This window comes from Nerophis lumbriciformis, linkage group LG35 (genome assembly GCF_033978685.3).
Source record: "Nerophis lumbriciformis linkage group LG35, RoL_Nlum_v2.1, whole genome shotgun sequence".
Taxonomy (NCBI): domain Eukaryota; kingdom Metazoa; phylum Chordata; class Actinopteri; order Syngnathiformes; family Syngnathidae; genus Nerophis; species Nerophis lumbriciformis.
Genome location: NC_084582.2, coordinates 12,778,468 through 12,802,500, shown reverse-complemented (window position 1 = coordinate 12,802,500; position 24,033 = coordinate 12,778,468). Strand labels below are relative to the sequence as shown.

The following is a 24,033-nucleotide window of genomic DNA, read 5'->3' as shown; positions in this document are numbered from 1 at the left end:
GTGTGTGTGTGTGGCCCTTTAAGATATGACAGCATGTGAGGTGAGTGACGTCAGTGAGTGAGTGGGCGAGAAAGGTGAGCGAGCGGCGACAGTGAGTGCGTGCAGGTGCTCTCGCTTGGTGGATGGCTGCGTCCAATAAAGTCACAAAGTTGTAACAAACCGCCGGTCTCGTCATTCACCCCCAGCTGTAAAGACCCACTGCCGGGTAAAGTGAAGGTTGTTAGCCCCGAAGACGTACATAGGCCCTGGAGGAACGTCTCCCCTGCGCTCCTCAACTGCGGTATGGGAGTCTCCCCCCCACCCCCACCCACACAAAGCACGCCTTTTCTTTTCCACCGCAGCGCTGCAATAAAACACACTCAGATCTTCTGTATCTAGCCGATACTACATGAAAAATAACGTAAAATAACGCAGTAACGCATCATGTAGTAACGGTAACTGAGTTACTGAATATAAAAAATAACACGTTAGATTACTAGTTACCGCCGAAACTAACGGCGTTACAGTAACGCGTTACAAAGTAACGCGTTAGTCCCAACACTGTAAATATTCTATATAATGTATATATATATATATATATACACACACACATATATATATATATATATATATATATATATATATATATATATATATATATATATATATATATATATATATATATATATATATGTCTTAATAAGGTTATCCGAAAAAATAGTGCTCGATACCGTAGTAGAGCGCAATATATGTATGTGTGGGGAAAAAAATCACAAAACTATTGAAATAGTTTTGTGATTTTTTTCCCCACACATACATATATATATATATATATATATATATATATACATTCACACGATTCAACATTCCAGAATATCATAAAAGTATAAAAAAAAAACAATAATCGTCGACGTGTTGTGGACATGGATAAACGTATCTTCACAAAACTGAATGCAGCTTACCTTGCATTCTACATTCAGTTCTTCTTCTTTGATCATAGATGTGAAGTTATTGTCCCTTTGTGATTGTGGGTTAGTGTCATCATGTGTCATCTATTGACACTTCCAGGATAACCTTTGTGTTGTAATCACAGCATACTTTGAACAGCAGCCTTGATAACATTCTTGATAGCATTGTTTCCACACCTTCAACTTTATCAGACAAAGGTCCTAATTTACGTTTGTGGCGCCGGGGGTGTGTCCAGGGTTGTGGTGGGGGCCGGGTCTGGTTGGTGTCAATAGGTTGCATTCCCCTGACTTTACGTCCGGCTCATTTATAATACAAGGCTTGAAGTGGTGGGCGAGCGTCTGTTGACAAAGCGGTCTGGGCGGCAATTTGCCATTCTCAAAGAAAAATGAGGTATCCTTGCGTTGTTTTAGGCTGTTGGAACCGTTCAAATCCCGAAAAGGATACACGTTTTTTCAGAGTTCCTCGAGAGGTGATCAAGAAGGGTGAAAGATGTCAACATTTTACGCAAGACAATGAGATAAGCGGAACGCGCTACAGTCCCGAGGGAGCAACGTCGAGAAACGCACAAGTTTGCAGTGATCACTTTGTTGAAGGTTTGTTTGATATACCTTTAACATTTAGTAATTCCCATTTAAAGTACAAAACCCAAAACCAGTGAAGTTGGCACGTTGTGTAAATCGTAAATAAAAACAGAATACAATGATGAGGAGACCATACTTGCCAACCGTGAAAAGGGGGGGGGGGGTATATATTTATACCTAGGATTCACTGAAATTGAAGTATTTATTTTATATATATATATATATATATATATATATATATATATATATATATATATATACATACAGTATATATAAATATATATATATGTATATGGGGGGGTTATATTTTTATATTTTTACCTTGGATTCACTGAAATTGAAGTATTTATTTTATATACATTCACAATCATTATTAGCGACAAGAACATGCATGTCTTTTTTAATTTTTTGCGGCAAATGGGAGTTACTGTTGTAGTCTTCAAAGCCCTCTAAAACAACTTCAAAACAACTTCAAAACCCTCCATCAATATTCAATATATATATATATATATATATATATATATATATATATATATATATATATATATATATATATATATATATATATATATATATATATATATATATATGTTGTAGTCTTCAAAGCCCTCTAAAACAACTTCAAAACCCTCCATCAATATTCAATATACACACTGCAAGTATATATATATATATATATATATATATATATATATATATATATATATATATATATATATATATATATATATATATATATATATATATATATATATATATATATATATATATATATATATAAATACTTGACTTTCAGTGAATTCTAGCTATATATATATGTATTTTATTATATATATGCATATAAATGAAATAAATACTTGAATTTCAGTGTTCATTTATTTACACATATACACACATAACACTCCTCTCTTCTCATTGTTGTATTTGAAAGTGCAATGCTTTGCAGCCAGTAGCACAGCCTTTGAAGGAGCATAGGTATGGGCAGTGTAATATTCTGGGTTGGAGTCAATAACCAGGCGAGGTGATGAAGTTACGTCTCTTTACTTCATACTTCAGAACCGACTCCAACACTTGCCGTCAGGGTGAGCAATACAACATAAACCGTTGGCCAACCAAAAAGTAACCACAGAACACTATAGTGTTCTGTGGTTACTTTTTGGTTGGCCAAGCGGACGTGACGACAGGCTGTCCTCACTCAGGTCCGCACAGACCTGGAGGGGGCGTGCCTTAAGTCCGGCTGGAAATCGGGAGACATTCGGGAGAATGGTTGTCCCGGGAGATTTTCGGGAGAGGCACTGAAATTCGGGAGTCTCCCGGAAAGTTCGGGAGGGTTGGCAAGTATGGAGGAGACACATTTTTGAAGCTTTTCAGGTGGAACTATTTCCCATTCTTGCTTGATGTACAGCTTAAGTTGTTCAACATTTTAGGCTTCATAATGCGCCACACATTTTCAATGGGAGACAGGTCTGGACGACAGGCAGGCCAGTCTAGTACCCGCACTCTTTTACTATGAAGCCACACTGTTGTAACATGTGGCTTGGCATTGTCTTGCTGAAATAAGCAGGGGCGTCCATGAAAAAGACGTTGCTTGGATGGCAACATATGTTGCTCCAAAACCTGTATGTACCTTTCAGCAATAACGGTGCCTTCACAGATGTGTAAGTTACCCATGCGTGATTTCTCCAGATTCTCTGAACCTTTTGATGATATTACGGACCATAGATGGTGAAATCCCTAAATTCCTTGCAATAGCTCGTTTAGAAATGTTGTTCTCAAACTGTTGGACAATTTGCTCACGCGTTTGTTCACAAAGTGGTGACCCTCGCCCCATCCTTGTTTGTGAATGACTGAGCATTTCATGGAAGCTGCTTTTATACCCAATCATGGCACCCACCTGTTCCCAATTAGCCTGTTCACCTGTGGGATGTTCCAAATAAGGGTTTGATGAGCATTCCTCTACTGTCTCAGTCTTTTTTTGCCACTTGTGCCAACTTTTTTGTTGCAGGCATCAAATTCCAAATGAGCTAATATTTGCAAAAAAAAAAACGTTTTCCAGTTCAAACGTTAAGTATCTTGTTTTTGCAGTCCATTCAATTGAATATAGGTTGAAAATAATTAGCAAATCATTGTATTCTGTTTTATTTACGAATTACACAGCGTGCCAACTTCACTGGTTTTGGGGTTTGTATTATCTTGAAATCATTTGTATTGTATCTTATTTCGGAGTTTTTAAGATTTATTTTTGCTACTCGACGTCCATTGCACCGATCACCCATCTGCGGTCCCCTCCAAGGTTTCTAATTGTATCCCATTGGGTTGAGTTTTTCCTTGCCCTGATGTGGGATCTGAGCCGAGGATGTCGTTGCGGCTTGTGCAGCCCTTTGAGACACTTGTGATTAAGGGCTGTATAAATAAACTTTGATTGATTGATTGACGTATTGGGACAGCAAAGCATTCCATCTGCGGGATTTAAGAGTAAATAACCAAACCCTGACTATTTGATTGATTACATGTCTCGAGACGTGATATCTTTGCATTGCATCTGTTCTGTGGTCGTCTTTAGGAGCAGGTGAGGATGATGATGGCCCCCTGGGGGAGTCAGGTGAAGGAGAGCTGGAGCCAGGGAACTACTGGAAGAGGAAAGAGGGTTTCCTTCGAGGCAGTCGGGTGACACTGGGAGAAAAATTCCCCTCAGGTATCAGTTGTTGATGTTTAAACCACAGTCTTTCAGCAGATAAACCGTCTTTGGTCGTGCATACTGTAGCCTACTTAGAGACTGGTTTACCTTCTAAGCATCTTGGCTCCATCACACCCGTTGCTTCAGCTTCTTCTTTTCAAATGGAGTGTAATGTCCGCTAAAAGTCTAGTCAGCAGTCTAATCGCTTTGTTATTCCTCTCGGGACCGAGACGGTTCGCACAGAGCATTTCCTTGTAATATGAGCTACCGTAGAAAATCTTTAATGAACTTTTGAAAGTTTTCTGTTTGCTTACAGCCAGTAAACCCTTCATTCATACGCTGATGTGTAAAAGAATGGGAGATACACTTTTTGGCTTTGAAACAGTATTTCTTTAAGGAAATTTGACATTATGTATCCTGTCTAGAAATTATGCTCTTTTTTACTGGACGGCGACGCTCCAGTGCGGATCCTGACCGGGCGCTCCAGGAGTCCCTGCGGACTCGACTCCGAGTGGTGGAGAGCAACAGCAAAGATGTCACCCAGTTATTTAAAGTGAGTGAAAATCAGACCTTTTAGACCAGGGGTGTCAAACTCAAATACAGAGTGGGCCAAAATTTAAAACTGAACAAAGCTGCGGGCCAAGGTTGAACAAATTAACCTTTTTGATCGGGACCCAAACAAGTTTTGCCTTAAATATTGAACAAGCAAGGCTTATGTAACTTTATAGTGACATGCAAAATCGAGTTTCAAATAATAATAGTAATAATTAAAAAATATCAATGGTATATCAAATACAATTTAAATAAAAATGTAATGCCTCTTTTCTATTTGCAGCCTTCTTAACTTTTTCCACAGGCTAATAAAATTGAAAATAAAATAATGAATAAACCAACCATTCAGGACTTTAAACTGCTCAGTTTGCAACACACTGATCTAATCTGATGTGCCCAAGCCAGATACCTGCCATCTTTTCTTGGATGCTAGTTCATTAATGTCGGGGCTCTGGCTTTGAGCTGAGGCAACCTTCATTATCGAACGAAGGTGTTCATCAGTCAATATATCTCATATTCCACAGTCTTGGGGGCGTGCCTTACAGGCTCTGCTTTTAACGTCCTCTACGAGCTGACGTCACGTCCGCTTTTCATCCCTTCTAACAACGTGCCCGCCCGGTCACAAGATATGAGCGGCTCCTGTACGCACACACACGTGAATGCAAAGAATACTTCATCAACAGCCATACAGTTTACACTGAGAGTGGCCGTATAAGCAACTTTAACATTGTTAGAAATATACACCACACTGTGAATCCACACCAAACAAGAATGACAAACACATTTTGGGAGAACATCCGCACAGTAACACAACATAAACACAACAGAACAAATACCCAGAACCCTTTGCAGCACTAACTCTTCCGGGACGCTACAATATATCCCCGCTACCTCCAAACCCCGCCGCCCCCCCCCGACCCCCCACACACATACACACACCTTGTAGCGTCCCGGAAGAGTTAGTGCTGCAAAGGGTTCTGGGTATTTGTTCTGTTGTGTTTATGTTGTGTTACTGTGCGGATGTTCTCCCAAAATGTGTTTGTCATTCTTGTTTGGTGTGGATTCACAGTGTGGTGTATATTTCTAACAATGTTAAAGGTTTTTATACTGGCACCCTCAGTGTAACCTGTATCGCTGTGGATCAAGTATGCGTTGCATTCACTTTTGCGTGCGTTACAATTCTCGGGAGGGGCACTGAAATTTGTGAGTCACCCGGGAGGTTTGGCAAGTATGAGAATTAGCGGTGTACCGCGGCACCGCCGCTGTATATAATCGGCGGGCCAGCTCTTGTGTTAATTTGATATCACCTCACGGGCCAAGTGAAATTACACGGGCCCGCGGGCCAGAGTTCAACACCCATGTTTTAGACACTCTCACTCTTGACATTTTGGATAGCACAATGAGTCATAATGTGCACAATATTATTATTACATAAGACACTGTGAAATTTGATTTTATGCTAAGAATGACTTTGTTCTTGCAGGATCTGTCTGCACGTCTGGTGTCTGTCCATGCAGAGAAAGACAGCTTTGTACTCTCATTCAAAACTGTGGAAGAGATCTGGAAGTTTTCAACTTATTTAACATTAGGTAGGATTTTATTTATCTTGGTGTTCATCGTTTCGTTTTGTCATTCAGACCGATATCATTGGCAGGGGTGTCGTAGCACCAAATTCTTGGCTCCCATACTCCTGAAGGGCCCCCTATCCCAGCCTAAACCTAACATCGCTGCCCCATACACACACACCTACTAAAAACTTTTTGGATACATTTTTGTTGAAAGTAGCTTTTTTAAAATACATACATGCTGGGAATGGTATCTAGACTAGAAATAGAAAATAGACGAAACATTTTAAAAACACATGTACGGTATGTTTTTTTTACCGACAAAATAGTGCCAATAAATTAAATGTAAAGTGGCCAGATTATGAATTCAAACAGTCATATAACCTGTATTCACATTTCACATAAATAAAATGATAAGTCTGTCAAGTTTTCCTTTATGTCAGAGTGTAAAGATGATTCACATAAACATGATATTATTATTAGTGCATCTCTTGTGAGTTCCGACTCCAGCTGTCTTTAAAGCCTAGTGACGCCTCTGTTCCTAACTACATTTGAGGGTCCTTGAATGCACCACAGTTCCAGGCAGTGATATTCAACTTTCTAGATGTATCATATGTTTACTATTACCACTTTATCCTTGTGCCAAAATGTCGGTGCTTTATGTGAATGCTTGAAGGGGAACTGCACTTTATTTGGAATTTTGCCCATCGTTCACAATCATTATGAGACTTGACGATGAATGTATTTTTTTTCATTCTAAATATTAAATAAATGCGATCAAAAGTCTGCTTATAATGGAGACCATGGGAGCAGCTCTATTCCGCCCATAAAACCCTTAAAAAAAAATCCATACACCTCCACTCAGGTTTTATATACACATATGTATATATGTAATGTAGTAACAGGCACATTTATAATAACATTTAATATTTACGTGTTTTGATCATGTTAAGCATAAATGGCCTATTCATTTCAAAAACGCATCACAACGTTTGCATTTTTCTTCTTCATCACTGATTATTACTCACTGCTGACTTCATGACTCAACAAACATAATAAAACATCCCTTACTGTGCAATGTCTGCTGTCATTAGGATGTCGACTGCTAGGATGTTCATATATTCCCATTTAGATCAAGAATGACCATAATCCTCACACGGGTTTAAATAGTTTGTCTGAGTTAGCACTTCTAATAACAATATCACTAATATTCAAGTCACGTAGTATTGTTGGCGGTTATTGAATGGCTATTTATTGGATTTTACGGGCGAAATAGAGGCGCTGCTATTTTCTCCGCTGTAAGCAGACTTTTATTTATTTTGTTTATTTGCAAGTTAGAATGCATTGAAAAAAAAAATCTGTCGTCATGTCGTTCATAATGATTGTGAACGATAGGCAAAATTCCAAAAAAGTGCAGTCCCTTTTAAAGGTGAGCTTTGATGTTATTACATGCGTGTTAAATAAAAAAATTTCCAAGCTACAATTGCTCCATCAAGGTGGAACAAACTATTTAGCATTTTTGATAGGGGGTGTTTTAGACATTCCTCATTTGATTGAACCCACCTTGTTAGGTTTGTTGTGTTTGGACCAGTTGTTCCTCCCAGGGAATTCAAGTCACAAGTCGCTCCCAAGCTCTTTACGACACTTAAAGCTGAGTAGAAAAACCACCAGAGACAGAATAGGTATTTTGTAATATATTTGCAAAGCTTTGTAAATACATTGAGACCAGTCCAGCAGAGAACATTCAATCGGGCCGCCAAGATGATCTGCCCCCCCTTGAAAAACCCTCTCCCCTCTTAAGTCTCTCTCTCTCCCACCCTCGCAGTCATGTCCCTCCAGCCAAAACACATGCCCATTGTCCTCCGCACCTGGACATAAGGCTAGATAAGAGAAAGGAGTATCTCTCTTTCTTACATTCCTCACTCAAGGTTAAGCACACAGTATTTGCAGTCAACCAAAAGACCACAATTGGAAGAAAAACACTAGCTGTTTTGTAATATGATTATGAAATAAAAGAAGTAACACTTAAATTTGGATATATGTAAATATCTGCCTCCGACAGGTTATATTTGTTTTATCTTGATATTTATGACATGCCTTTTTAATGACTTATAAAATACAATTGTCAAATGTTATGGGCCCAAGTACAACATCCCCACTTTACCTTCTTTGTTGACACCCCTGATCTTTGGTAATTGTTTTGAATTTGAACTACATGGTAGGTTATGTGGCTCGCTGCTTGGAGAACTTCCTGTGTGATCAGTCCTTCTGGCTGGCCCCCAAACTGCTCAGTGACTTGGAGATAAATGTAACAGTGGATGAGGATCAACTGGCCACTCTCTACCTGGCGCTTTTACCTCAGGAAGGTAAGAAATGTTTCAATTGAAACTGCTTGAAAAACATTTGATGAACAGCAGATATTTGATTATTAACACTGGGATTAAATTTGGTGGAATCAAATAAATACACCTGGAGATCAAAATCCACTGTTCAGGTGGAACTTATACTGATATATGCATTGATTCATTTTCTATTTAATTTTGATTAGAACTGCAATCAATATGACCCGCCCTCTTCGTTTAAACCAAACTTGGATTTAATTTGATGGATGTTTTGTACAAAAGCAAATTCATGGGAAATATATGTTTTGTGCAAAATAACACATTTAACATATTTAAAACATAAATGTGCCGACGCACCTCTGATAGGGATTCAATCCCAGCACGATTGTATAGCAATCTGGGGAAATGCGCCATTATATTTTTATCGGTGACAAAAGTGCCCTGTCATTCATTAATTGCCCTTTCATATATGCTTATTCACGAAAATGGGGCCCCCACGGATCGCGGGGCCCCAATGCACAGCACCTGATTTGCATATAGGGACGGCAGCACTGGCAGTATTCGATTTAAATTGAAAAGTACCCACAGTTAAAGCTTGCTTAATATAATAGTATTCTAGAACAGTGGTTCTCACCAAGTACTACTTTAGAAAGAACTTGGCTCTCCAAGTAAAACCATAATAACCAACATCAAAATACTGTAGTGTAGTAGGCCTAAGTATTCATTAAAAACAAGGCAGATGTAACGATTAGCCTTAGTGGGAGTAGGACCCCCAATGTCATGATCCGTTGCCCGGATCGTGTTTTGTTTAGTCTTTGACCCCCTCAGTTCCTGTTTTGAGCACCCCTGGGTTTGTGTTTTGGTTTCACCTGCCTCTGATTAGTGTTCGGCACGCTCACCTGCTGCCGGGCACTAATCAGAGAGCTACTTATTCCTGTTTTTCACCACACACTGTCTGGCTTTCTTATTTGCTTCCATGCAACAGTTACGATGTCTACTTATGGATTCCTGAGCTAAGCTTTGCCATTTGTTTTCTTGTTAGCTATTCCATTAGCTTCCCGTGCTATTGGCACACTGTACTTTGGTATTTTGAGTGATTTATGGACATGAAATAATTTCCTTACCTGCACTTTGCCTCCGGAGTTCGGTCTGCATCTTGGGAGAACGATCCACGCTTCAACATGACACCCAACACAAACACCAAAAGAAATAAGAATAATGACCAAAGGTACACTCAAAAAGGAGTAGGAAATACAACTAAGGATGCACACAAAAGGTGTGGAGAAACAAGTCGCACACAAAAAAGTGTAGACAGAAACAAAATTAAAAGCCTCATTAAAGAGGAGCGTGAGTGGAGCCAGAGTGGAGGAGGTGAACACGACTGGAAGGTTGTAGCATCAAGAATGGTGCCGAGTGAATGGACTGGAGAGCATAAGTAGTCCGGGGGAAATCAGTATTAGGTTTGCGTGAAGGTGGCTCATAACAGATGTTTTATTTAACAAGTATATTGAATATTTTTGGCCACTGTAACATTACCGTACACACAGTTTGAAGATCAACACTATGTTTGAATATATAGAAAAATAAAACAGTGTGATTCTTTGGCGTACCACTAGATCGAGTCGGGGTACCACTGGTGGTACACATGCCACAGTTTGAGAATTAACTGTTCTTTAAGTTTGCTTTTGCAGCAAAAAAAAAATTTAAGCAGATATCACCTTTTTAAACTCCTGTTCTTTTTTTTGACAAAATAAAACTGCAATGCTGCCGTACTTTAATGAGATTGAATTAGCCGTATGGATTTGGTTTCGACCATCCATCATTTTCCAAGCAGTAAATCAGCAGTTTTGCTGATGCCAAATATCTATAAAGGGATTTTATTGACCACAGGAGAGTTAAAAAGCTTTTTACATGTTAGGAAAGATGGTGTCTAATGCTGAGTATCTTATCATGCGCCTAATGATACATTGCTACAGGATCCTTCTTTGCTAAAGCACTCTACACAAGAGTTGAGGAGGATGATGAAGAACAGCTGTCTTTCAAAAAGAACGATCTGCTAATGGTGAAAGACACAGGACAGGATGACATGTGGGAGGGTACAGTGATCGCCACCGGACACCACGGACTAGTGCCTATTGATGGCACTCAGCCGTTGCCCTACCCTTTCTACCAGTGAGACATTCTTTATTTATTATAGAAGCACACTGACACAATTCATATCATGTGATGATGATATGGATTAACAATAGGTAACATACTTTCTCCTTCCATCAGATGGTTCCTGAAGAATTACCCAGGCAGTGCGGGATGCTCACCATCAGAAAAAGAGCCGTTTGAACATCCACTTGGTAAAACTGTACTCATACACTCCAACCTAATACAGTTGTAAGGCACCAAATAAGGGCTATTACACTGAATTGGTGCCATTTTTGTCAATGGGAAAATATATATACCGTATTTTCCGCACTATAAGGCGCACCGGATTATTAGCCGCACCTTCAATGAATGGCATATTTCATAACTTTGTCCACCAATAAGCCGCCCCGGACTATAAGCCGCGCCTACGCTGCGCTAAAGGGAATGTCAAAAAAACAGTCAGATAGGTCAGTCAAACTTTAATAATATATTAAAAACCAGCGTTCTAACAACTCTGTTCACTCCCAAAATGTACGCAAATGTGCAATCACAAACATAGTAAAATTCAAAATAGTGCAGAGCAATAGCAACATAATGTTGCTCGAACGTTAATGTCACAACACACAAAATAAACATAGCGCTCACTTTCTGAAGTTATTCTTCATTCGTAAATCCTTCGTCTTCGGTGTCCGAAGTGAAAAGTTGGGCAAATTTACGATCCACTGGCAGATGTTGGCGTCGTCTGGCGCTGCCTCCTCGTCTTAGTGAAGGTGTGTTCGCCTTCTGTCATCCATTGTTCCCACGCAGTTAGCAGTCTAGCTTCGAATGCCCTGTTGACACCAATATCTAGCGGCTGGAGGTCTTTTGTCAATCCACCCGGAATGACGGCGAGTATTGAATTAAGCGCGTAAGCGTGTCTCTCAATGTGCTGTTATAAGCTAGCAAATATAACAACTACACTACCCAGCATGCAACGATAGTTACGAGCATGCGCGGTAGCCCTGAGAAGCGTTGTATGCTGGCAGTTAGAATGTGGTTATGAGCACGCTGTGAGTAAACGTTGAGAACTCAGTTAACACGCCTCGTCTGCATTATTTATAATTAGACAGACAACACACTTAATAGGAGCCATTTTGGGGTCTTTACATAAACACACAAATGGAAATGAAACGTCACATATCCCAGCATGCACCGCGCACTTCTTCTACGGGGAAAAAAGATGGCGGCTGTTTACCGTAGTTGCGAGACCAAAACTTTATGAAAATGAATCTTAATATTTATCCATATATAAAGCGCACCGGGTTATAAGGCGCACTGTCAGCTTTTGAGAAAATTTGTGGTTTTTAGGTGCGCCTTATAGTGTGGAAAATACGGTATAACTGCATGAAAACAATTAACTGTACAAAAAAAATAGTTGTATTGAACAAAGTTGATATGTTTGCATTGTTTAATAAATAATTCAAAAGATGAATTGAAACAACCTTAAAACACTGGGAGACTCGCATGTGTTGCCTGTCCCCGCGTCCTACCATGAAATACTGTGTAATCCATTTTAATCCTTTTAAAAATTTGTGTTACTTCTTAAAGGCCTACTGAAATGCGATTTTCTTATTTAAACGGGGATAGCAGGTCCATTCTATTTGTCATACTTGATCATTTCACGATATTGCCATATTTTTGCTGAAAGGATTTATTAGAGAACATCGACGATAAAGTTCGCAACTTTTGGTCGCTGATAAAAAAGCCTTGCCGGAAGTAGCAGACAATATGCGTGTGACGTCACAGGTTGTGGAGCTCCTCACATCTGCACATTGTTTACAATCATGGCCACCAGCAGCGAGAGCGATTCGGACCGAGAAAGCGACGATTTCCCCATTAATTTGAACGGGGATGAAAGATTCGTGAATGATGAAAGTGAGACTGAAGGACTAGAGGGCAGTGGGAGCGATTCAGATAGGGAAGATGCTGTGAGAGGCGGGTGGGACCTGATATTCAGCTGGGAATGACTAAAACAGTAAATAAACACAAGACATATAAATACTCTATTAGCCACAACACAACCAGGTTTATATTTAATATGCCACAAATTGATCCCGCATAACAAACACCTCCCCCCTCCCGTCCATATAACCCGCCAATACAACTCAAACACCTGCACAACTCACTCAATCCCACAGCCCAAAGTACCGTTCACCTCCCCAAAGTTCATACAGCACATATATTTCCCCAAAGTCCCCAAAATTACGTACGTGACATGCACATAGCGGCACGCACGTACGAGCAAGCGATCAAATGTTTGGAAGCCGCAGCTGCATGCGTACTCACGGTACCGCGTCTGCGCATCCAACTCAAAGTCCTCCTGGTAAGAGTCTCTGTTGTCCCAGTTCTCCACAGGCCAATGGTAAAGCTTGACTGTCATCTTCCGGGAATGTAAACAATGAAACACCGGCTGTGTTATCCGGCACAACAGTCAAGGGGTGCATTCTACGGCGGGGGTGCGTTGTCCGGCACAACACCTGCCGCTATACACCGCTTCCCACCTACAGCTTTCTTCTTTGCTGTCTCCATTGTTCATTGAACAAATTGCAAAAGATTCACCAACACAGATGTCCAGAATACTGTGGAATTTTGCGATGAAAACAGACGACTTAATAGCTGGCCACCATGCTGTCCCAAAATGTCCTCTACAATCCGTGACGTCACGCGCAGGCGTCATCATACCGAGACGTTTTCAGCAGGATATTTCGCGCAAAATTTAAAATTGCACTTTAGTAAGCTAACCCGGCCGTATTGGCATGTGTTGCAATGTTAAGATTTCATCATTGATATATAAACTATCAGACTGCGTGGTCGGTAGTAGCTGTCTTTCAAAAAGAAAGACAGCTACTAGGCCTTTAAATCAAACCATACTTATAAGCTTGCTTTATTTAACAAAAAAAAAAATCATAATTTTCACTTTAGTTTTGCCTCTGGGTTTTTCTACTCAGTCCTGGTATACCCTAACATATAGAACAGTGGTTCTTAACCTGGGTTCGATCGAACCCTAGGGGTTCGGTGAGTCGGCCTCAGGGGTTCGGCGGAGGTCAAAACACACCCGACTCATCGTGTAAATAAAAACTTCTCCTTATCGGCGTATTACGGATACGGCAACAGCTGACTGACTTCCAGGTGTGTCATTTGTTGTGAGTTTATGCACTGTGTTGATTTTGTTGTTTGAACAAGGTGATGTTCATGCATGGTTCGTTTTATGCACCAGTAAAAAAAACCACGTTAACACTTTAGTATGGGGAACATATTCACCACTAATTAGTTGCTTATTAACATGCAAATTAGTAACATATTGGCTCTTAACTAGTCATTATTAAGTACTTATTAATGCCTTATTCAGCATTAGAGGGTTATAAACCTAACCCTCTAACCCTGACCCTAACCCTAACCAAATAACTCTGAATTAAGTCTCTATTTCTTAGAATATGTTCCCCATACTAAAGTGTTACCAAAAACATATAACTTTGTCTTGAATTTGAAAAAAAAAAAACATTTTATTTTTCACTAAAGAAGGGTTCGGTGAATGCGCGTATGAAACGGGTGGGGTTCGGTACCTCCAAAAAGGTTAAGAACCACTGATATAGAATATTCCACAAGTCACATGGTCTGCAGGAAGTTGCATCATTGGAAGGCCAAAGATACAAAATGTTGTTCTGTATATTTCTTAAAAATGTCAACTGTTAGTTGGGGGATTACCATCTCAGCACAATCCTGTTACCTAAATGATTTGTTGTTATATGATTACTTTTTAAATAAATTATTTTTGTTTAATCAATGTAATGGGCTTAGTGTCAACTTGCTTTTAGCATAAATGCCTTGTGGCTATATTTCATGTATTTACAGTGGATATAGAAAGTCAAGACAACCACATTTTCTGCTATTAAAAGTATGCTCTGTATTCAATATAAAGCACATGCTACTGTTTACAAACAGAATACAGAAAAAAATTCTGCCTTAATGCAGAATTGTCGCTGATTCTCATACAAATGCTAAGTACAATTACTTTGAGCAATGGGTTTTTGTAGTGTTTAGTACATTTTTCCACATGATTTTATTATACTACAGATGTTGCCTCAATTTCCACTTTGAGCCTGAGTGAAAAATGTGTGAAGAATGCACTACTGACCTGATAAACCTGAAAGAGAAAGCGGAAATACAATATTATCTGCTTACAGATGGTACATTGTGGTTGTTTGAATACATTGCGGCTAGTGATGGGTAGTCCCACTCCTTAATGCTCCAGTCGCACGCAAAATTCTCACAGAAATTAGGCAAAATTAGAGAGGTATCTACTGTACAACCAGGTGGTTTGCATAAGGACCTGACATGAATGAATTAACGTCTTACATGTTGTTTTCAACTCTCAAATGTTCCAGTGACAGGTTTGTGTGTCGCAGTGGTCGACTACACTCCTGTGGGCCAAGATGAGCTCTATTTGAGTCAAGGTGACACTGTCGAGATCCAGGGACTACTTGTAAGAGGCCTGGGCGTCTTCATTGGAAAACATTGTTCCACTGGTCGTGCTGGTTTCGTCCACAAAGCCCACATCAAACCTCTGGACATCATGCCTCTGTAAATTAATCTCGTTATATAGCATGGCTAGAAGTGATCAGTAAAATCTTTTATGTACTCTAACTGTGGTATGGACAGGGTGTCAAGCACGAGGACGGCAGTGACAGAGCTTAAATGATAATGCGTGTTTGTCTCACACAGAGACAGACAACTGGTCTTTCTGACCGAGGAAGAGCGAGCAGCCCTGGCTCAGACTAAACCGTTCAACTCTGAGTCAAGTGACAGCAACCTACTAGAAAAGCTCTTCTTATCCGACATCAGCTCTGTGTACAGGCTCGGTAAGACTCTAGGGAGATGTCTTTTTTACAAACAACTTCCAGATAGTAGGCTCTAAATCGGGAGTTCTATTACTTTTTTGAGTCATGGACCCCTTTAGAAAAGCTATCGACCACCTTCCCCAGAAATATTCACAATAATTGTTAAAATGGTAATAAACATTGACTCAACTGCAAGTCAAGGAGTTATAGGTAATTTATCGTTGTTTGGGAAAAGGGTTTTATACTGAATATAAATGCTTATTTCTATCTGTTAATCACAAAACCCATCCCTGGATTAAAAAGCCCTGCTTTGAATAGTCTATGATCTTCTGTGATATTATTCTCTGCCATCAGCTGTTCTTGTTTTGTTTTCAGACAGGCTGGATGAGTCTGACTTCATGTACATCAGGAATCGCCCCAAACGAGGTAATCATCTACATGATCGTATATGTGTTAAGTGAATTTCTGAGAACTGGGACACTTTATTTTATGATTTATATGAATATTATATGCATTTAGAGTATTTGTAAGGAACCTAAGGAACACCTACATAGACATGTTGGTCCAGAAAGAAGGTATCTGACACAGAAGTGGTCACCGAGCTGAACCGATGGGGTGATGGTGGTGCTATGGTTGGACCTTGCAAACGTGTATGGATCAATGCCCCACAAGCTGGTCAAGAAGGCACTGCACCAACTCCATGGTTCAGGCAGCTTGAGCTTCAGAGTTTCAAATGGTTTCACAACATTATACTGGGATAAACGCGTAAAGGCATCAACAAAAATAGCACAGTTTTGGTGATCCTTTTCGCAATTGCCATGGACTACTGTGGAAGTCAGCTGAGTACAAGTGCAGATGGCTTTTAACTAAGTCCAGTTTTTGCCAATCACAACATCTCATGCTCCTGGGAAAAGGGTGGATCCTCAGGGGCTTGGAAGAGCTGATCCTCTAGGCTCGAATGAGCTGTAAGCAAGCAAAGTCCAGATCCCTCATGCTAAAGAGAGGAAAAGTTGAGTTGAGTTTGAGTTGAGTTTGAGTTTATTTCGAACATGCATGCATACAACATGATACATCACAATTTCCAGTTTCTCTATTCAACATGTTCAAGAAGGAGTAGAAAGAAGCAGAGTATATTTAATCTTACACCTTTTCTTTTACATAACAGTTGCTAAAACTTTTGTTCACTTCCTGTTCTCAATTTATTCACAATATACTACATAGGTAATCACAATAAAAATAAATAAATAATACTCGGTGAAGTAAGTTACATTTCATATGGTGAGATGAGTAAGATTATCTTGAAAATGAATGGATGGATGAGATACATTCAGAATGTTTATAATGGTTCTTCTTCTTTGTACTTTGTAAACACTTTAAGTTTGAAGAGTTTCTTGAAGTGGATCATATCAGTACATTATTTAATTTCTTTGCTTAATCCATTCCATAATTGAATTCCACATACTGATATACTGAAGGTCTTAAGTGTTGTACATGCGTACAAATGTTTTAAATTACATTTTTCTCCAAGATTATATTTATCCTCTTTTTTGAGAAGAATTGTTGTAAATTCTTGGGTAGTATAGTCACCGGCAAGTTTTGCTTGCCACTTAGCAGCACCTAGATACCATCAATTAATGGACAAAGCAGCAAAGAGCCTAAGGAAAGTGTTTGATTGCAGCCTGAGAGACAAATCAGCCCTTCATAAAAACAACCTGGAGCTGGAGTCTTGGCTAGCCTCTGGGGACAAGTCAGGACTGTCTAGTTCAAGGTGTGGCTATATCAGCATGGCATCCTTCCACTAATTCTCTGGCTGCTCTTAGTCCATGATGTGCCTATTTCCACAATCAAAGGCTTTGTGAGGAGAGAAAGTTGGTTCTTCCGGAAGTGATTTTGTCTTCCACGTAGCCTGAGCAGCATTGGACTATATGGCTGGAACAACATGCTGAAGCTCCCCTGATGAAGCAGTCTGAATGGGGAATTTAAGGTGAGCCAGACTAGGGAAGTGCTGCAATACCAAGGCTCATCAGATCATAAAGTCTTTAGGGCTGGGATCAAAGTGAGGACAGGACGAAAGTGGGAGGCATCTGAGTTAGTTAAATATGATGGATAACAGTAATGGCAAAGGGCACTGGTAGGACCAGTGAATTGTGGAAGTTCTGGCCTAGGGAACAGCACCCCGATACGACAAGGTTTGGGGGTAGGACACGCCAGTAGGATGGTTACAGTGCGGCAAGAAGGAGCCTCAACAAGATGGGAGCAAGCTGTGGAGTGCAAAGTCCCATGGGCTGAATTGTGGTAAATCAAGCCCCATCAAATACACTTCTTGATTCAGGCTGTCTATGATATGTTACCAAATCCGTCAAACCGAATCTACTGGGCGACTTCAGCCTGCATGCTATGCCCAAAGAGAGGGACTCTGGATTATATCCTCAGCTGCTATTCAAAAGCAGTGGGCAAAGGACGCTATCACTGGCGCCATGACCATACATTTAAGACCATAGCAAACACCATCAGATGTGGTATCAGCGTCTGTAAGTGCATTTTGTCAGGACCGGGTAAAAGACAACATCTTCTGCCAATGAAACCTTCTCTTGACTCTTAACAGCAGCGCAAGACTGGGATTTAAGAGTAGACCTATAGGAAATAATAGTAAAGAATCTCAATGCTATCTCAATGCTATGACAGCCTCCAAGCAGTTAGTCCTCAAAGAACTAACCATCCATTGGATGGACCGTATTGAAGAGACCAATGAGAGACAGAGGTCAAAGTACGCAGAGCTAGTGAAAATATGTTGCACAATGGGTCGCAGATGGTTCACAGGCCAGTCCCGCTGTAGGCAACATGCTGAGCATCACATGAGTCAGCAGATAAAGGACCATTAATGAGGTCACTGAGGCAGCAGAAGTGTCCTCAAGGTGGCTGTGGCTCAGGAGAGGTGATCTGCAGTAGCGCAGCCTGGAGACAAGCTGGGGTTTGAACAACCCCGGCTGGGTAGCTTTGGAGAGAGTGTCTGATGCTTGAATGACCCAAAACACTCAATGATCTGAGGTAACACAAATGTGTCTTGGTGGCAATAATAAGATGTACAGTATGTTACACATAAGCCCTCCTTACACTCCACACAGCTTTCACACACACTTACAAACCATTCCCGTTCTCCTTAAACACATCACACACATTAACATGAAAACTTAAATGGGTACTCAAATCTCAATGTAGTCAATAGTACATTAAAATACGCAATGTACTAAGACCGCAGTGAGAAAACCACAAAGTGGCTAGGGAACACTTTATATTGAAAATGAGACACTTAGAATTATAAGATTATGTCCTTGAAGTGTATTAAAGAATTAACTCCTGGTAATAATAAAACCCTAGAATGTTTAAACACTTTACCTTAACCTTGATGCTGAGTGAGAATCACATATAGGATTACTGCTGTCACCTCACAAAATGTTTTTCTCTTTGCCATATTGTCGTGAGTAGCCAAAGCAAAAACAGGTGTACTTCTTTTCCATTTTTGAATATAGCCCGTGGTAAATATTTTTTTCTTGTAGTAATCACGTCCAGAAGGTTGGAATCGTATGAACCAACTTTCCCATATGAAAATATGTAAATCCAATGAATCCGTAACACACACCCAAAATGCTAACAGAGCACAGAACACATTTTACAGCAAGTAATACATGCAAAAAAATGGTGGCTTGTTTTGCATTTTTTCACGATAAAAGGCACAGAGATTGAGTCACCTCTATCTGAGTACTTAATTCTGCGGAATGATATGCGGGACAACGGACAAGTTTGTTAGGTGCAATGTTTGGCCAAGCCCAACTCCTGAAAAACAACCCCACACCATAATTCCTCCTCCACCAAATTTCACACTCGGCACAATGCAGTCCGAAATGTACTGTTCTCCTGGCAACCTACAAACCCAGACTCGTCCATCAGATTGCGTCTCCACTGCTCTAGAGTCCTGTGGCGACGTGTTTTACACCACTGAATCCGACGCTTTGCATTGGACTTGGTGATGTATGGCTGCTCGGCCATGGAAACCCATTCCATGAAGCTCTCTGCGTACTGTACGTGGGTTAATTGGAAGGTCACATGAAGTTTGAAGCTCTGTAGCAACTGACGGTGCAAAAAGTCGGCGACCTCTTTGCACTATGCGCTTCAGCATCCTCTGACCCCGCTCTGTCAGTTTACGTGGCCTACCACTTCGTGGTTGAGTTGTCTGTTGTTCCCAAACTCTCCCATTTTCTTATAATAAAGCCAACAGTTGAGTTTGGAATATTTAGAAGCGAGGAAATTTCACGACTGGATTTGTTGCACAGGTGACATCCTATGACAGTTCCATGCTGGAGATCACTGAGCTCCTGAGAGCGGTCCATTCTTTCACACATGTTTGTAGAAACAGTCTCCATGCCTAAGTGCTTGATGTTATACACCTGTGGCCGGGCCAAGTGATTAGGACACCTGATTCTGATCATTTGGATGGGTGGCCAAAAGATATAGTGTATGTTGGTTTATTAGACTTCTTTTTCTGACTGCGAACTCAACCCTCGCTAGCTGCATGGAAGACAGCAGAGAGAATCGGACACCAACAGTGACCACATAAACACATTTGATTGGTTATGGTTTGTGGGTTACAGCAACATTTAAAATAACACATGGCGATTCATTCATAGCTTAATGTTTTTTTTAATTTTGACCAATCCAGAGTTGAGTCCCCACTTTATGTCACCTGGGATAGGCTTCAGCCCTGTTTGCGTTCTCACAACAATCTGCCTTCTTTCCAGATCACAGGGTCCCTGCAAGCACTCGTCAGAGCGTCATGTCAGAGAAAAACGGGGGGACGCCCCCGTACCATTCCTCTCCACGTCCATCGCTGTCTCACTCCTCCCCCCGTGTGTCCCTCTATCAGTCTCAAAATCATCTGCCTCACGAGGACGAGCCCTTGTCCTTCGCTCTTGGCGACACATTCAGGGAACTGAGTGATTTCCAGGAGGACCCGCCTCTCTTCTTGGAAGAAAACAGTTGGGAGGGGGACCAGTCTGATCTCAGTGACCCCACGCTGACCTTACTAAACCATGGCCACTTCCAGGTCAGCAGACTTCCTGTGCAGAAAGTTTACTTGTTGCAAGGCATGCGCTAAAAGCAAAACCGTGCGCTTTATTGCTTCTCTAGAGGCCATTAGATATAGTAGATACAGCAAAAAAAGAGTATATTGGCTACTATAGTTTTTTCATAATCTTGATAAATTCTTGCATTTGTGCCTGTCCACTCTTGTGGTGCATCCAATTTAACCATGATTTGCAGTTTTGTTAAACTAATCTATGCTTGTCAATGTGACTTTAAAGGCCTACTGACACCCACTACTACCGACCACGCAGTCTGATAGTTTATATAACAATGATAAAATCTTAACATTGCAACACATGCCAATACGGCCGGGTTAGCTTACTAAAGTGCAATTTTAAATTTCGCACAAAATATCCTGCTGAAAACGTCTCGGTATGATGACGCATGGAGACAGCAAAGAAGAAAGCTGTAGGTGGGAAGCGGTGCATCGCGGCAGGTGTTGTGCCGGATAACACCCCCCCGCCGTGGAATGCACCCCCTGACTGTTGTGCCGGATAACACAGCCGGTGTTTCATTGTTTACATTCCCGGAATATGACAGTCAAGCTTTACCATTGGCCTGTGGAGAACTGGGACAACAGAAACTCTTACCAGGAGGACTTTGAGTTGGATGCGCTGACGCGGTACCGTGAGTACGCATGCAGCTGCGGCTTCCAAACATTTGATCGCTTGCCCGTACGTGCGTGCCGCTATGTGCATGTCACGCACGTAACTTTGGGGACTTTGGGGAAATATATGTGCTGTATGAACTTTGGGGAGGTGAACGGTACTTTGGGCTGTGGGATTGAGTGTGTTGTGCAGGTGTTTGAGTTGTATTGGCGGGTTATATGGACGGGCGGGGGGAGGTGTTTGTTATGCGGGATTAACTTGTGGCATATTAAATATAAGCCTGGTTGTGTTGTGGCTAATAGAGTATATATATGTCTTGTGTTTATTTACTGTTTTAGTCATTCCCAGCTGAATATCAGGTCCCACCCGCCTCTCACAGCATCTTCCCTATCTGAATCGCTCCCACTGCCCTCTAGTCCTTCACTCTCACTTTCCTCATCCACGAATCTTTCATCCTCGCTCAAATTAATGGGGAAATCGTCGCTTTCTCGGTCCGAATCGCTCTCGCTGCTGGTGGCCATGATTGTAAACAATGTGCAGATGTGAGGAGCTCCACAACCTGTGACGTCACGCGCATATCGTCTGCTACTTCCGGTACAGGCAAGGCTTTTTTATCAGCGAGCAAAAGTTGCGAACTTTATCGTCGATGTTCTCTACTAAATCCTTTCAGCAAAAATATGGCAATATCGCGAAATGATCAAGTATGACACATAGAATGGACCTGCTATCCCCGTTTAAATAAGAAAATCGCATTTCAGTAGGCCTTTAAGATACAATCTGTTCCAGTAAAATCTTAAACAGCTCCCATGACACACTTTTTGTGTGTTTTTTTCTCCCCAGGAAGAGTTCCTACCTCTGTACGACCTTCAGTGTTCCTTCCTGTGGGTGACCTTCGATGGGAAGAACGAAAGCGAATTGTCAGGGCAGCTTGAGAGCGTGAGGGAGTGTGCAAAGAGGATGGGCTTGCATTGGGCACATAGACGAGCATGCTTCCTCCTGGGAAGACTTTGTGCCAGGAAGCTGAAGCTATCCCAGGTTATTTATATTTATTATCAAGTTGTTTTGTGTTTGTACTGTTCCTCGTTTTAGCCCTCCTGCTAATATGTACCAGAATTATGCTACACCAACACATTTCAGTAGATCCGGAGAAAAGAGAGCAACGTCAAAAATTCTATAAAGATGATAATGCTCACTTTTGAGTACTGTTCAATAAAATATTTCACAATACATTTATTGTAGCTAAAGTTTGTTAATTTATATTGTGTAAAACTACTTTGTATCGTATTAAGAAGTGTTTAAATGCAATAACTTAAATAGCTGAATAACTAACCCCACTAAAAAAAACCACACATATATTCTAACTTTAATTAGAACATGAACTATGTTGAAATACTAATACTGTCACATTGCTAATTATTGTTTTCCATCAATTGTTCATGCTAAAATTATGTGCATGACTTTATGTTATTGCATAAGTTTCATTTCGCCAAAATATCAGCATTCCACATTTGATTGTTACTGTATTACTGTATTATTCTGTGGATGCATTAAACACTATTTAAAGGTTTTTTTAATGCAATTTTTAAAATAGGATTCATTGTACCGATATTATTACATACAGTATATAATACTATAGCAGTACCTCAATTAACAAGCTTAATTGGTTCTGTAATGGATCTCTTAACTCAAAGTATCTCAAATCAGCGTCTGCCATTGAAAACAATTAAATCAGTTGGTGATTGGCCCCTTAAAACATAACATTTTTATGTCTTTTAAAGCTAAAAATACACTTTTAAATAACAAATATTTTATGAAATGAATAAAATAAAGTGTACTAAGAACAACTACAGTAGTTTTATGAAATAATTTAATAAACATTTAAAGCATTGATATTTTACGGTATCTCCTTTCAGCAGCTTTTATATAGTTATATAAATATATAGTTTTATATATATATTTTATTTATTCATTTTTTTTCATGGATAAATGTCCGCTTATTTGTATTATTTTAACATTCGTAGCTGGAGTTAGAGTCATTCTGTTTCAGTATGGGGCAGAGGAGCAGTAATACCCTCAAATTGCTTCGCCAAATATGCGACACGCTCGATCATGTTTTTGATGATTTTTTAAAATGTTTTTTTAGTCAAAGATTTTCAGCCGCTTCTTCTCAGCACTGCCATTCACATTAATTCCTTCATTTTTTTTTACCATGTTTGGAAATCAAAATGATGTCGATATCTAGCTATAAGATAATGTTAGCGAGTAAGACAATATTTTCTGGTCGGATTTTGCTGGGATTACAGTGACATATTCATGCCAACTAATTGCGGAAATGCTTGTAACTCAAATTTTTGCTTGCAACTTGAAGCATTACAATTAACCGAGAGGCTGCTCTTATCTCAAAACATTGGGTTGAGGTACAAGTTGAGGTTCCACTGTATATACTGTACTTTATAACCTCATTTAAAATGTTTACTTTTCTCCTATGACCAATAAATATTTTAAATTGCTAACAAAAATCTAACTGTGTATAATTTTAAAGACTAGATTTTTGATACACCTCTTGTACTGGATGTCTGGTGTTACCCAATGTTTTGTTCATGTAAAT

General features: G+C 40.2%; 1 protein-coding gene across 4 annotated transcripts in view; it reads left to right on the top strand.

Moving 5' to 3' along the window:
* The window catches only part of sh3tc2 (SH3 domain and tetratricopeptide repeats 2), a 51,826-nt gene that overhangs the window by 17,784 nt on the left and 10,009 nt on the right, over positions 1-24,033 (top strand). For 3 of the 4 annotated variants that reach the window (XM_061927681.2, XM_061927683.2, XM_061927684.2), the window contains 11 exons: positions 4,093-4,224; positions 4,632-4,759; positions 6,242-6,347; positions 8,546-8,689; positions 10,642-10,837; positions 10,940-11,013; positions 15,226-15,421; positions 15,563-15,699; positions 16,054-16,104; positions 20,475-20,779; positions 22,266-22,460. In XM_061927681.2, the coding sequence (XP_061783665.2) occupies positions 4,093-4,224; positions 4,632-4,759; positions 6,242-6,347; positions 8,546-8,689; positions 10,642-10,837; positions 10,940-11,013; positions 15,226-15,421; positions 15,563-15,699; positions 16,054-16,104; positions 20,475-20,779; positions 22,266-22,460 (1,664 nt within the window). Of the gene's footprint in view, positions 1-1,229; positions 1,542-4,092; positions 4,225-4,631; positions 4,760-6,241; positions 6,348-8,545; positions 8,690-10,641; positions 10,838-10,939; positions 11,014-15,225; positions 15,422-15,562; positions 15,700-16,053; positions 16,105-20,474; positions 20,780-22,265; positions 22,461-24,033 lie in introns of those variants that run through there. The other variant, XM_061927682.2, reaches the window with a different exon arrangement.